The 15,724-nt window shown below is 37.7% G+C and overlaps 1 protein-coding gene across 2 annotated transcripts in view; it reads left to right on the forward strand.

Moving 5' to 3' along the window:
* The window catches only part of Spata5 (spermatogenesis associated 5), a 264,268-nt gene that overhangs the window by 203,250 nt on the left and 45,294 nt on the right, over window positions 1-15,724 (forward strand). The window contains exon 14 of one of the 2 annotated variants that reach the window (XM_047566461.1): window positions 5,252-5,317. In XM_047566461.1, the coding sequence (XP_047422417.1) occupies window positions 5,252-5,258 (7 nt within the window). In that variant the 3' untranslated portion in view covers window positions 5,259-5,317. Of the gene's footprint in view, window positions 1-5,251; window positions 5,417-15,724 lie in introns of those variants that run through there. The other variant, XM_047566458.1, reaches the window with a different exon arrangement.

Genomic DNA, 15,724 nt, shown 5'->3' on the forward strand with positions numbered 1-15,724 from the left:
TTGTAATTTATATATGATAAACTATGTCAGTTCGTGTGCATGATTCAATTTGTTTGTTTCTTTGGTACTAGGGATTGAGTGGAGGGCACTCTACCACTGAACTGCACCCTCAGCATCCCCCCACTTTTTCTGAGATGGATTTCCATCAAGTTACCAGGCTGGTCTTAAACTTGTGATCCTCCTGTCTTGGCTTCTGGAGTTCTGGGTTACAGGTGTGCGCCACCACACCCAGCACCTCCATCTAACTTAAACACATGTAAACCTGTGGAAATACCTCTGCGGTCAAGTACCACACATTTCTGTCACCACAAAAGATGGCTTTTGTCCCACTGCAGGCCATCTTTTGTGCTTCTTCCGGGCTTCTGTCACTGGCTACTGTTTTTTGTTATTCCAGATTGGGTTAGCTTTTCTTAATATTTTATATAAGTGTAATTACGTAGTTTGTGCCCTTTTGTCAGGTTTATTTGACTCAGGACAATGATTTTTAAGATTCATATATTATGGTTTCAGCATTTCCTTTTTATTGTTTTGTAATATTCCATTATATTTTGTGTGTACACCCATAAATTAGTAGACATTTGAGTTGTTGACAATTTTAGGTTATTGTGAAATAAAGTTGTTATGAGCATCCATGTACAAGTTTGTGTATTTTCTATTCTTAAGTGAATATCTAGGAAGGGAATACTTCAGTCATTATGGTCTGGTATGTTTCCTTTTTAAGAAACTGAATAGTTTTTCAAAATGGTTGTACTATTTCATATTCCCATTAGTCATGTATAAAAGTTCTAGTTGGTCCACATTCTTGATTAATCTTTAGTATTACTGGTGTCATTAATTTAAGTTATTCTTAAGGTAATGTAGTGATATTTCACTGTGGTTCAAATTTGCACTGATCCAGTGGCTAATTATGTTGAATATCCTATTATTTGCCAACAATAATAGCTTCCTTTCTGAAGTATCCATTCAAATTTTTTTGCCCATTTACTTTTGTGCTTTTTATTATTTAATAATAATAAGATGAATTTTGTATTTTGAATTTTAGTGTGTTTTTATGTATTTTAGATACCAGTTCTTTGCCAAGTTTTCATTTTGTGAATATATTATTCCAGATTGTAGCTTGCCTTTTCATTTTCTTATAGGTGTCTTTAAAAGAGAATGAATGTTTTAAAAATAAAGACCAGCTTATCATTTTTTTTTCCCTATAAAAACTGTAGTTTTAACCCTAACATTGAGGTTTATGAATCATTTTGGGTTAATTTTCAGTGTAGTGTGTGTGTAATGTCACTGCTTGCTTTTTTCTCTCTGGATATCTAGTGGTAGCAGTATCATTTCTTAAAACAATTATTGTGTGCTTTAAAAATGAATATGGACTTCCTTATTTTTTAATTATCTGTAGATGTATCTTGATACTGTTTACACAGTCTTGTCTCTTTAGCATCATAAATTGTGAAGTCAAACAGTGTAAGTCCTTCATCTCTGCCCTTTCACAAGTCATTCTCACGATTGACAGTCGTAGTAGTTAGCTTGCCAATTTCTTTTAAAAAGTTCTTGTGGAATTTAGATTGGAATTCCATTAAGTCTAGAGATAAATTTGAAAAGACTTGATCTCTTGCTTTTGAGCATCCCACTCCATGAATGTGTGTATTTCTCCATTTAGGTCGTCTTTACTTGCTCTGAAGAATGTTTCTTATTTTTCAGAAAATAGTTTTTTGGTTAATTTTACTCCCAAGTTTTTTTATGTGTTGTTCTTATTAATGTATTTCCATAAACTAGATCTTTCCTGCTTATTACATATAAACAGTTGAGTTTTTTAAAACATTACACTTACATCATGTGCTCTTCCCAGTAGTTGTTTTATGGATTCCTTAGGATTTCCATGTAAATGGTGTTTTCCTACAACTGAAGACTTTTACTTTTTTTGTACCCCTCCCCCTTTTTTTCTTATTGCCAAATCTGGAGCATATATTAGAATTTTAAGTAGAAGACATGAGTTTTCTACCTTGTTTTGATCATATGTTTAAAAAAGATTGAATAATTCAACAGTAAATATGTGCTAGCTATAGGTTTTCAATGGGTACCACTTATTATATTACAGAACTCCCCTTCTATCCATAGTTTGCTGAGAACTTTTCATTGCGAGTGGATCTTTTGAAGAGGACTTTTTCTGCCTATGTTAAAATAATTGTATAGTTTTTCTACACTATTCAGCTAATATAGTGAATTACACTGAATTTTGAATTTTAAAACACCCTTGTTTTGCTGGGATAATTCTTACTTGGTATTCATGATTTATCCATTTTAAATATTGTTAGATTATTTTTGCCAGTTTTTTTTTTTTTTGTGTGTATGTGTGTGTGTGTGTGTGGTCTATATTATCCCAAGGACAATTCATCTGGAATTTTCAGTTTTTGTAATATCTTTGCCAGGTTTTAGAGTTAATATACTAACCTTATAAAACAACTTGAGAACATTTCAGTGTTCTGAAATGGTTATATGGTTTCAGTGTTATTTTTTTCTTTGGTAAAATTCAAAAGTGAAACTACCTGGGCTTAGAGTTTCTTGGTAGGAAAGTTGGCCTAGCTGATTCAACGGTTTAATGAATTCAGTTCAATTTTTAAAAATAAATGTAGGCTCATTTGAACTTTTGGGTTTACTGGGTGTCGTTTGATCATTGTATTCAGGGAACTTGTTCTCTGTATCAGAGTTGCTGAGTTTGTTGTCATGAAGTTGGTCATGATTTTCTCTCATCCTTTTACTGTCTGTAGGACTTGTAGTGATGGACCCCTCTTTCGTTTCTGATGCTGATAATTTGAGTTCTTTCATCTTTGTTCAGTCTAGTTAGAGTTTTCACCATTTAAGAAAATCTTCCCAGAAAACTGCCCTTGGCTTTGTTGATTTTCTCCGTTTGCTTTCCACTGTGTTGATTTCTACTGTCACCGTCACTGTTTCCTTCCTCATACTAAATTTTTCCTGGTACTTACTTCTGAACACTGGGCTATTGGTTTTAGATTTTTCTTCTGTCCTACTAAACTATAAATTGCAAGTAAGCACTACTTTAGACACTCCACAAATTTGGTGTGTTAGAGTTTTATCATTGTTCAGTTTTAAACTTTTTCCATTTTCCAGTTTCCTTTGTGATTTCTTTTTGCTGTGGCTTATTTAGTAGATGTGTTTTTTAAAATTTCCATGGGTTTGGAGTTTTCCTCTGTCTTGCTTACTCATTTCTAATTTATTCTTTTAGTAATTGGAGCACTACTCTGTGTGATTTGCATTTTTTTTTAAGTCTTATTTTATGGACCATAATGTGGGCTGCCTTGGTGAATTTACCAAGTGCCCTTGAAAAGAATGTGTATCCTGAGGTTGTTAGATGTGGTGGTCTGGAATTATACCCAGGTAGATTGATTTTTGATTTTGGTATTGTTCCATCAGAACCCCCTTTGAATTTAAGTTGTATCCTTTCATATTTCTACCTAAAACTTTCTGGTGGCTTCCTTTTACACTATCTGTTGGGCCTTAAGATCTACTCATAACTCTCTCCAACCTCAACTCCTACTTTGTCTCTAGATCACTATGCCATGGGTTTTTGTTGTTGTTGTTGTTATTGTTTTGGTTTTTTATTCCTTTCCATGGAACATGCCAGTTTTTCTTGCCTTAGCACTTGGTGTTCCCTCTACCGTGACTGCTTTCTAGCAGATCCTTTTAAAGGCTAACTCCTTTGGGTATCTGCCTAAGTTTCTCCTCAGAAAGACTCTCTCACTTCCCCAAGTAAAGCTGTCCCATTCCCTCAAGGGATGGACACACCCACACATCATATACACACGCACCTTTCAGACCTGTTTCTCTGTTATACCAGTTTTACTGAGATATAAGTTGCATGCCATAGCTGAGTGCAGTAGCACATGTCTAATCCCATTAGCTCAGGAGGCTGAGGCAGGAGGATCACAAGTTCAGTTCCAGCTTTAGCAATTTAGCAAGGCCCTGTCTCAAAATAAAAATAAAGAGGGCTGAGGATGTAGCTCAATGGTAGAACATTCTTGAGTTCAATCCCCAGTAAATAAATAAATACATAAAGTGCACTCATTTTAAATATCTTCCTATTGGTTTTTATATATCCACAGATATGTGTAACCATCACCACAGTTCATCTTATCTATCTTGTTCGTACTTTTGCTAGTATCAGAACTGTTCAGTCAGTAAGCATGCTCAGTAAATTCTTCCAAATAAGTAAGTTCATTCTTTATAAGGTAGTGAAGGCATTAGCATTTGTCTCTAGTAAACTATTAGGAAAGTTCAGGTGAGAGCATTCATCTCTAGGCAGTCTTTTATCAGAGCTGTGCTATTTGGATGACACTCTGAAACAGCTACTAGCTTATGCATATATTAAAAGTTACTGAGGAAAACCAGTGCAGTGGCTTTAAAATAAAAAATACAGCCAGGCACGTTGGTACACACCTGTAATCCCAGTGACTTGGCAGGCTGAGGCAGGAGGATCCTGAGTTCAAAGCCAACCTCAGCAAAGGCAAGGTGCTAAGCAACTCAGTGAGACCCTGTCTCTAAATAAAATACAAAATACGGCTGGGGATGTGGCTCGGTCGTCAAATACCCCTGGGTTTAATCCCTGGTTACCCCACATCCCAAAATACAAAGAACTGAGAATGTAGCTCAGTGATAAAGCACCCCTGAGTCAATCTCCAACACCCTGTCCCCCTAAAAAAGAGTTATTGAAAGAGCTGGACACTCTTGCACATGCTTATAATTAATCCCACCTGCTCAGGAAGCTGAGGCAGGAGGATTGCTAATTTGAGACCAGCATGGGTGATTTAGTGAGACTGTCTCACATTTTTAAAAAATGAAAAGGAGTTGTAGCTCAATGGTAGAACACCCCTGGGTTTAATTCCTAGTACTGGGGGGGGGGGTGATGGTTATTAAAGGAAGTTAGGAAAAATTCCTTTTGATATAATGAATGCAAAACATATGCTACTTCCCTAAGAGAGTCACTTTTTACTTCTGACAATTGGTGAGGAACAGAAAGCCTCCCAGAAATACTGATTTTTCTCTTTTCAGGAATGCTCCAGACATTGTTTGTGTAAATTTGAAATAGATTATTAGCATCGCTAGTGCTTGTATTATTTGCTGGTTCTGGATAGCAATGGGTTATTCGTGAGATGCTGGGAATGTCCTTTCCTGGATGCCTTGATGTGGAATGTCAGTTCTGAATTAGTTAATCCTTATTGCTCCCTCGTCTCTCTAGGCTCTGATGCGACCTGGACGCATTGACAGAATCATCTATGTGCCTTTACCAGATGCAGCAACAAGAAGGGAAATATTTAACCTGCAGTTTCACTCCATGCCAGTTGCTAATGAGGTTGACCTGGATGAACTTATCCTGCAGACCCACACGTACTCAGGAGCAGAGGTAAGATAATGCCCCTCAAAGTACCTTCCTGGTGGGGTCTGTAGCTCAGTGACAAACCACGTGCTTTGAGTGGAAAACACTGAGTTCATTCCCCCACACTGGGGAAGAAATGGTGAGAGGGAAGCAGTGGCCTGGGACCATGAAGCGGATCTTAAGAAGGGGCTTGCGAAGGACTGCTTCAGATGAGCTTGGAAGGAATCTTCTCCCGGAAAAACTAAGTAGCTTGCACCTGGCCTGGCCTTCAGTGGAGCACAGCTGTCTTGTTTTCACCCAGCCCCTGCTGTTCCTCGCAGTGTGGTCTTAGAGAAGTGATGGAGTTAGCGGTAAGGGCAGGAGTAGAGCCCACTGGGCAGCTTTCTGCCAGTGTCTGGGTGCTTTTGTTTCCTTTTAACCTGTCAGATGGAGTGGTAGTGCAGCCTTCCCTGCTGCTTCCCCATGGAGGACACAGGGTGGAGTCAGGGATGTGGCAGAGAGATCGCATTAGCACCACCTTCTATAATTTGGAGAGTCCTCTTGGCCTACTAATACATCACAAAGATTTATAACAGTGACACTTGCCTTTAACTCTGAAGACACACTCTCAGTAAGAGCTGTAAGACTTCGGTATATGAGAGATGGTTTTTCTCTCCTTAGCAAATCTTTACTTAGGCTATTTTTATTTACAAAATAAAATTCCATTAAATAATTGTGCAACTTTTCTACATGCTTTTTTTTTTTTTTTTTTTTTTTTTTTTTTTTTTTTTTTTGAGATCCTGAGGGTTGAACCCAGGGTCTTGTATGTGGTAGGCAAATGCTCTACCACTGAGCCACTTCCCCAGCCATTTTTATTTTATTTTGAGACAGGGTCTAGGTAAGTTTCTGAGACCATCCTCAAACTTGTGATCCTCCTGCCTCAGCCTCCCAGGTAGCTGGGATTGCAACCATGCTTAACTATGCTCAACTTCTACTGAATTCTTAACAAAAGGACCGACTATATACCTCAGACAGAAACAGCTTCTGAATACCACTGGTGGATTTGTACTGGAAAGTTGTTATTTTTTAAGGAAGATATTATAGATTTTTTTCTATTGTGAATAATCCAGTAGGCTGGGCCTCCATATCCTATTTTGCTTACTGTTTTTACCCACCTACTGTAAAAACCAAAGAGGTTTACATGTCACAGATCATTAGTGATACCATAGGTAAATTTACATGTAGAGTTGATTTTCATGTATCATTCAGTCATAGTTAATAGCAACATCCAAAATCAGTCTCACATCTACGCATTGTTTTATGTTAAGAATTATGGGATTTGATTTTCCTTCTTTTAATTAAGTTTGTCAACAACAGTGGGGGTGGGAGCTATGTAGAAAGTAGCTTGAAAACAAGTTGGAGTGCACTTTCATTTTAGTTCCGTCTGTAACAGTATCTTTATGAGCATCTCTTTGCATGACCATTTATAAAGTCAAAACGAACATGTTTTTAACTGACTACTCCAGCATTTCTAAAATTCAGTTTTTAATGTGAGTCTAAGGGCAGGCATCATGTGTATAATATGGCAGTTTACAGGAAACAAACAACAAGGAGAAGAAACCATAAATCCTTCCTTGAGTGAAGTGGGACGGCAGTTGGCAGGGCGCAGATGTGCCTTCTCACTTTGAAGTAATTCAAGTAGCAACACTGGAGTACAAACCAGAAAGCGGAGCCGGTGAGACTGTCTGGCTTAAGAGGAAGCTCTCAGTCAGTGCCAGCTGTTATTGTAGTGGCTTGCTAGTTCTTATGTAGTACTTGTCTTATTCAGTCTAAAGCATAAGCACATTTATGATTCATTTTTATATCAAATCTTTTAAAAGTAGTCACAGGAAAAATAGCAAAAGTTCAGTCCTTCCTCCACTTACATGTTTGTGTCCCACAGTGCTCAGGCAAAGGAGGAGATTGTGCTGTGGTCCTGTTTATAATTAGTATATTTACAACTTCATAGAAATTTTATCTCATAACTATATCTTAGTAGTTCTGTGGTTTTCAGTCTGGAAAAGACAGGTTTGTCCCACCTGGGATTTTTTATTTACTTTCCTTGTTGTTGTTTTAAATATCTAGGGAGTTCATGTAAGTATTTGAGGAGAACTTTTTTTTTTTTTTTTTTTTTTAAGGATTTTAAATTGGTCAGTAGGAAATTTAAGACAGTCTGTATTTAGCTTTAGATAAAATACCTCACTTTTTTTCCCCTCTGTCTTTTCATCAGAGTGAAAATGGTGCTATAATGTTTTAAAGCCAAAATTAGGTTTCATTTATTGATTTATTTATTATTTTTTAACAGTGAAATGAATTCAGAGCCAGACTCAGTCACCTGACTCTATAGACTCAGTGCATTGCAAACTCTGGTATGACCGGTTTGTGTCCTCCTCAGGCCAAGGCCGTGTCCTTCAGCACATAACATGTTTAACACACTCTTGAGAATCTGGCAGGAGTGGGGGATCCAAGCTCCTTTCTTTCAGGGCGACTTCAAGCAAGTTATTTAATTCTTTGAACGTTGGTTTTCTCATTTGTAAGATCTTTATGTGAAATTATTTAAGGCGTGTAGTGAGATAATAAACGTCGAATCGCCAGGAAGCAAAGCCTGTTGCAACGAGCACCTCTTAAGTGTTACTCCTCTTTACTCTTTTTTCTTCTCAGCAGTTTGATATTTATATTTTCAGCTAAAATGTTAGATGATGTTGCTACAAGGTGGCAATATGTTTTGCATTACCTCATTGTTTTCTCTTATTCTTTCCTTTAAAATATAAGTATTTGCTTAATATGGTGTTCTTAGTATATAGCATTATAAATCTAGGTGTAGGAAGTTGTGTGTGTGTGTGTGTGTGTGTGTGTGTGTGAGATGCTGGGGATTTGAACTCAGTCTTGTGCTTGTGAGGCAAGCATTCTACCAAACGAGCTATATCCCCAGCCTGGAAGTTTTTTTAAAGAAACTTATTAAACACATTTCACACCAAGTTTTAAAAAAAACTATGTAAACTTAGTTTTTTTTTAATCCCTACTTTGATATTAAAATGATCTGTCTTATCTTGAGTTCTGCTGGGTAGTCACTGCCTTCCTAGATCTTACAATAGTTTAAGTTCTTCATGCCAGCTTGACCTTAAAAACTCAACTCCTGATGTGCCTCATGAACTCAGGAAGGACTCTCTTACCATCCTGAGCTCTTGTAGCTATTAAAAGGAGAACCTTAAATTGCTTTTCCATCTTGCTGATTAATATGCCTTCTGACGTCTTTTTCCCTCCCGCGCAGTTGTAGTGGCTTAGACTGTCTGTGCTCTTCCTCCTGATTTCTCTTGTGAAAGTACTCCCGCCAGGAAATCAGGACCGTGTTTTACCATCTGGTACAGATCCGCTATTCGTCTGACCACGCTGACAGCATGGCTGAGATGGGCATTGGGATCCCGCAGCAGTACAGGGCACCCGTTGGTGTCCACCCTGGCTCTCGCCTGCTGGGGAACAGAGCAGTGTCCCCTCCCACGTGAGACAGAGCCCCCACCCTAGGCAGTGGCCTTCCTGCAGCCACCTTTCCCACCTAAGGACGAGCTGCCCTTGGAAGCCTGCTATAGCCAGCTGGTCTTCTGTTCACACTTGAGAGTTTCTTTGTTATCTTCCTCCTCTTTCTTGAGCTTTTATCCTAAAATTCTCTGACCTCAAAATTTCAAAACTGTTACATAGACAACCTTCTGAAATCACGCCTTTGTCAGTAAACCATCATGACTGCCCACCCACACAGAAGCAACCTGTCCTTGGCCACGCCTTTGCGCTTGTCTCTGTTTGGCTTCTTTAGCTCTCAGCCTGTTTCCCTCATGCTTATTATAATATGAACAGCAGCCTTGTCCTCCCAGACCTTCCCTGGGCAGAGACAAGGTCTCACACCTGCCGATCATAGGTTTATATGTTGGTTCTGAGGCACTTTACAAACCAAATATCTTGGCTTTAACAGTCATTAAAATGACACCTTCTAGTTTAAATTGCCTTTTCTTGTACATCATCTATGTGAGTACCCTCACTCTTTGGGACAGTGACATAGCAAAAGAAATAGAGCTAAGCAAGAGCATTTGATTTGTCTGCTGTCCTACCAAGAACTGGATCTTTCCATTCCTCCCAAAGACCCTTGGTGACCTGTCTGTGTCCTGAGTCAACAGGGAGTCTCTGAAACCACTATGTCTTCCTCTTGACCTCTCCAAGTCTTTGCTGAAGATCTGCATATTCTTGTAGAGAGTGACATAGCAAACCAAACAGCAGATGTGAAAAGCCTTTACTCCTTTGTAAAGGAGTACAAAAAATCCCTTAGGGGCTGGACCTCCAGGGTGTTTAATACGATCACAGATATCATATGGTACTTCTCAAAACCTGGGCACTTGGGATCTTAGTGCCTCTAAAACTTGGCCTATTGCCTACAGATCCTAATCATGGCATCAGAGGAATGGGAACCTTCGACGACCAACGGTGTATACAACTTGGGTTTTTTGGTTTTGGGGGTGCTGGGGATCGAACTCAGGGCACTGGGCCACCAAGCCACATCCCCAGCCCTACTTTGTATTTCATTTAGAGACAGGGTCTCACTGAGTTGCTTCACGCCTCGCTGTTGCTGAGGCTGGCTTTGAAGTCTGGATCCTCCTGCCTCAGCCTTCTGAGCTGCTGGGATTACTGACATGGGCCACCACACTGGCTACAACTTGGTTTTTAATGAAATTCTCCTTAGTAAACTTAACAATTTTTCACTAAACAGAAATAAATGTTTTAGCCGCTCAAATTCCAAAGTCTAGTGATGTAATACACACCCCACACACACACACACCACATACACGTGTATATATGTGGTCCTAAATCCATTGGCATTTCTGCTTTTCAGCTTCTTTAAGAACAGATGCTCATCATATTCAATATTTACGGTTTTAGAGGCACTCAGAAAAAGAGTACAGAAGCCAAAGTTTTTCTTGAATTCTCTTTGTAGGCAAAGTAACTAAAAGTTACAGTTACAGTGATGTTAGTTATAGCTTAGAGTTTTAAAACATTCCTCCAGTGCAGACATTATTAACTTCAACTTCTACTTAAATTGGTAACAAAAGCACGTGAATGCAGCCTACCTAAGGCTGTGTTAGGTAGGGTGTTTGCACCACGGGCTCATGCTCCAGCACACTTGGTGCTGCCCTGCCTGTTTTGCTGACTCCTTGGCAGGTGTTAAGACTGCTGTCAGCGTATGAAAGCATTAGTCAGAAAGGAAGTGGCTATGGAAGGGGATTTGCTAGTCGCAGACTTAATAGATCATTTTATAACCAAATAAATATGGAAGCCCCTTTAGAGAGAAGCAGTTATGTCTAGGCAACACGTTAGTCAGGACCTACCTGATAATCCAGTTCCCAAGGCTGGCAGCCAAGGTAAATCTGTGTCTATGGAGAATTACTTACACCTGTAGTAATGCTGATTTCAACATTTAATATTCCACTGATTTTTCTCTTACAAAATCACTGTTTCCTTGTTAGTTCACAGTAGCTCTCCAAAATTCTTGTATAAACTACTTAATGTATCAACTTGGAGGTCAAGAATGATATAGTTTGGAGGTTCTCTCAACTTGAGAGGAGCATGTGCTTTTTAAAAAAAAGATTTGTGAAGTAAGCTGTTAGCTTTTTCTGTAGCATAGCTTCTAATAGAGACAGATATTTTTATTTTGAGGTGCTGGAAGGCTAATTTCTAATAATAATCTATCTATATATATGAAGAGTATGCACCAATATATGTAAAAACTGTGTTCTTCTAAGAATATTTTTTTTGCTTTGTGAAACTGCATTATGATTATGGAATGAGAAAGATCTAAATTCAACCAAGCCTGCCCATTTCCTAGCCATGTGACAGTTTCTTCATCTGTAGTTGTGGGTTGTAAGGTCTCTCCTTCATAGAGCTGTTGTCCAGTTTAGACGAAACAGTTTATATACGGTACTTATCTTAGTATGCATGTAGTAAATGCTCAATAAACCATTGTGTTGTATTTTTTATGATTGGCAAATCCAGTTTGATCTCTAATATTAAAAATTAACAATTTGCCTGATTTTTTTTCCATATTTTTTACCTTAGGTTTTATGAACACCCTTAACGAGCACTTGTGTAGCAGTCTTGCTTTGAGTTTCAGTGGTGTGCTCTTTAAGTTCATCTGTATTTCATGATTACATGAAGCACTTATTTCATCTGCTTTATAAATACCTCTAATTCCTATTTTTAATTTTTCCTTTTTAAAGATATATGCTAGTTTTTTACTTTTAAAATGTGTAAAGCCAATGTCCATTTGCAAGCCATCTATATATCATCCCTACTTCAGCTTTTTAAGAAATTCCTACTTCCTCTCTTACAGCTTAATTTTATTTTCTTTTTATACAAGTTATTAACTTAAAAAATTATTGAATCTAGCAACTTTAAAAAAATTTGAAGGTTTCTGATTTTACTAAAATAATCGTTTAGAGAGTAAGCTCCCTCATTGCAGTGTCCTTTCTTTTAGACTAAGTGTGGACCCCTGCAGTTAGGTAAGGAAGAGAGTTGTAGAGCTGAGGACGACAGCATCACGACAGCATCACGTGTCTCCTTGCTAGTTTATGGTGGCCACACTGGGCTTCCTCTCATTCTCATCCTCAAATGACAGTCATTCTGAGTTCTGGAAGATGTCATTCTTTTAAATATTACTAAAATTCTGTCAAATGGTGTTGTAATTGTTCTTAACTGTGCCCTTTCACAAAGTTTAGGAAATTTAGAAAGATTCTAACTTTACTTAGTCTAAAAACAAAAGAGACAGGGATTATTTAATTCTCAGTGCTTTCTTTTTTGTCTTGTTCGTTTTTATCTTCCAGGAGTAGTTCTGGTGTTCTTTAATATGGGTTGGGCGTTCATTATCTGAAATGCTTGGGACCAGTATTTCAAATTCCAACATTTTTAGATTTAGAATATTTGCATAAGCTTCACTGGTTGAGCATTCCCTAATTTGAAAATCTAAAATTCAAAACTTTCTGAGCTTGAGTCTCAGATTTCAGAGCCTTTCAGAACTGAGATTTTCAAATTAGGAATACTCAACCTGTATAAACTCCTTTTATTTATTCTGGAAAAGCAAGACTTTTTAGTATATGATAAAGTATAATAAATACACTAGTAGTATTTCTGTGTTGGGAAAGCTTCCCTACTCCTTTGGGAATCAAAACACTAGGTGTGATACATGCTGCCTTTCGTCCTGAGGGTCCAGTTCAAATTATTCTCTCTCTTTTCAAGCTGCAGAATATCACACTTTTGGTGTTAAGACTAGATATTCTTTCAATAGTAGTAAAAATGGCCCCTTTGCATATTTTTATTCATTTTGAAAGGGTCCTCAAGGAGCCACAAGAATTGTATTGTTTGCCTAGGTTAATTTCTTGCCAGAAATCTTTAAAATGTAGTAGGTCGAAAGACCTTACTATGATAATTTTTATATATCTAATGGCATCAAATATATACCATGATCTGTTTTATTTTGAACTTTTACTTTTGTTACTCAGTGGTGACAAATCTTGAAGACCTTCAACGTGTATCAGTTCACAATAGCCAGATAATTAGGGCCATACTCAGAGCTGTCTGCCTTGGGCTGGGGGACAGGTACTCTCCCACACGAATCTCTAACTGGTGCATCTTCAGGTTATATAAAAAAGAAAGAACTCAGAGTCTTCTAGTCTACTTCCCTTATCTTTCCTTTCTTAACTCTTTTATGTTTCCTCTTCTGACTTTTGAGATACTGGAACAGCTCAGAGTTCTTTGGTTTATTCTAAATATCCAGAAAACACAAATAAAACTATTTATAATTTGCAGAAAAGATTTCTAGTCTTTCCTATTGTATGTAATTACATCTCTACCTTGTTATACTCCATTGATTTCATGGCATTAATCCACCCTCACTTTGAACACTGGTTATATTTTTCAGAGCCTTATTAGCATCAGGGACTTTGGAGTGGAAGTTAAAGTATAGATAATAAAAATAGACGATTCTATGATAAGTGATTTCCTAACTGGAAAATCCTTGTCTTAGAGGCAAGTTTGATACTGTCTTTCTAAGACCTTAGGGTCCTCAAGGGTATCTGGACCTGGAGCATAACAGGGAGAACTCCACAGCCCTTCACCTGGACTTCAGTTGGATGGCTCTGCTTTAATAGGCAAAACTTACTTTGATAGCAAGAATTTCCTTCTAAAAAGATATTGGTGTGAAAGACTTAATTTAAAAGGAAATTTATAATTAAAAATACAAAAAAAAATAAAAATACAAAAAATTGGAATTGTCCACATAAGCATCAAAAAGACAATTTAGGGGGCTGGTGAGATAGCTCAGTCGGTAGAGTGCTTGCCTTGTAAGCACAAGGCCCTGGGTTCAATCCCCAGCACCAAAAAAAAAAAAAAAGACAATTTAGTAAAAGAGTAAAATTTACTGATTTCTGCCCTTTATAGGGTGCTTTTCTTTATTAAAGATTTTTATGCAAAATTTTTGGAAATGTATATAGGAGTTGGCAAATAAAGAATTTCAAAAGAAAATATTCATTTAAGATACCTGCCCATCTGGGGCTGTGGCTCAGTGGTAGAGCGCTTGCCTAGCACGTGTGAGGCACTGGGTTCGATCCTCAGCACCACATAAAAATAAAAAAAATTAAAGATATTGCATCCATCTTAAAAAAAATAAAAATAAAAAAGAATACCTGGCCATCTCTCCCCTCCCTGACATAGGACATGCAAGTTTAAGACCATATTTTTCTAGTTATTTGTTTACAAAATCTGATAAAGTACTCTTTTCTATTGTTGGAGAACCAAAATTGTTTTTTCAGTGATGCATTTTTATAATTTTGAAAGTTAGGTATGGAATTCTTATCTTCAAAACATTTATCTCACTAGAAAAATTAGGAATGTTCATTCTACATAGCAGACCTTTGGTAGCTAGGATTACCATATTTTACATGACATTTACAATTTTACATATACACAGACTTAGCAGTTTAAGGCTTACAGAAAAGTAAGTTGAAGATATAGAAAGGTCCCCACATATTCCTTACTTCATCCCCCAGTTTCCCTTATTTTTTATTTTCATATCAGTATGTTGCATGGTTGCAGTTGTTGAGCCAACATTAATAATAACTGTGTAGCACTGTCATTAACTAAAGTCAGTAGTTTACTGTGGGCTCATTCTTTATGTTGTATGTTCTGTGGGTTTTAACAGATGTATCATAACCATATCACACAGAATAACTTCACTACTCTTTAAGAATTCCATCCCTCCACCCAAGTCCCTAGCAACTAGTAATCTCTTTTGTTGTCTCCATAGTTTTGCTTTTTCAGAATGCAATATCATTAGAATCTTCCTTCACTTAACAATATGTGCTTGAGGATCTTCCATGTCTTCTCTGAATGGATAACTCTTTTCTTTTTACTAATGAATAATGTTCCATGGTCTGCAGGTACCACCATCTATTTATCTATTCACCCATTAGAGGGCATCTTTGTTGCTTCCAGGTTTTGGTATTATGAGTAAAGCTTCTGCAAACTTTTGTGCACAGGTGTTTTCATGGACTTATGTTTTCAACTCTTTAAGTGTATACTAAGGAATGACTGCTGGATCACATCTTAAGGTATGATTAAATGTACCTACAAAAAGAAACCTTCCAGCTGGGCAGTGTTCCACACCTGTAATCCCAGCAACTCAGGAGGCTGAGGCAATAGGATCACAAGTTTGAGGCCAGCCTGAGCAATTTAGCAAGATCCTTTCTCCAAATAAAGCAGTAACTGGGGGTTAGGGTTGTAACTTAGTGGTAGAATGCTTGCCTAGCATGCGTGAGGCACTGGGTTAATTATCAGCACTGCATATAAATAAATAAATAACAATAAAAGTTCATTGACAACTAAAACAATATTTAAGAAGAAGAAGTACTGGGGATGTAGCTCAGTGGTAAAATGCCCCTTGGGATCAATCCCCAGGACAGGGGCCTGGGAGGACACTTCCAAATTGTCTTCAAAAGCTGCTGCACCATTTTGCATTCCCATCAGCAATGAAAGAGAGTCCTTCCCAGCATTTGATATTCCTAGTGTCAAATCTTGGTTGTCCCATGTGGTGACATGTGATTGGTAATTGGTAGTGCCCTGATGTTGTGAGATTGGAGTGTCTTCTCACATGCTCCTTGCCATCTCTGTATCTTCCTTTGTGAGGCATCTGTGCTATGTTTAATGGGATTTTTTTGTTTTCTTATTATTGAGGTTTTTTTGTTTTGTTTTATTTGGTACTGGGGATTGAGCTCAGGGTCGCTTGAC

Source organism: Sciurus carolinensis, chromosome 10, assembly GCF_902686445.1.
Source record: "Sciurus carolinensis chromosome 10, mSciCar1.2, whole genome shotgun sequence".
NCBI lineage: Eukaryota > Metazoa > Chordata > Mammalia > Rodentia > Sciuridae > Sciurus > Sciurus carolinensis.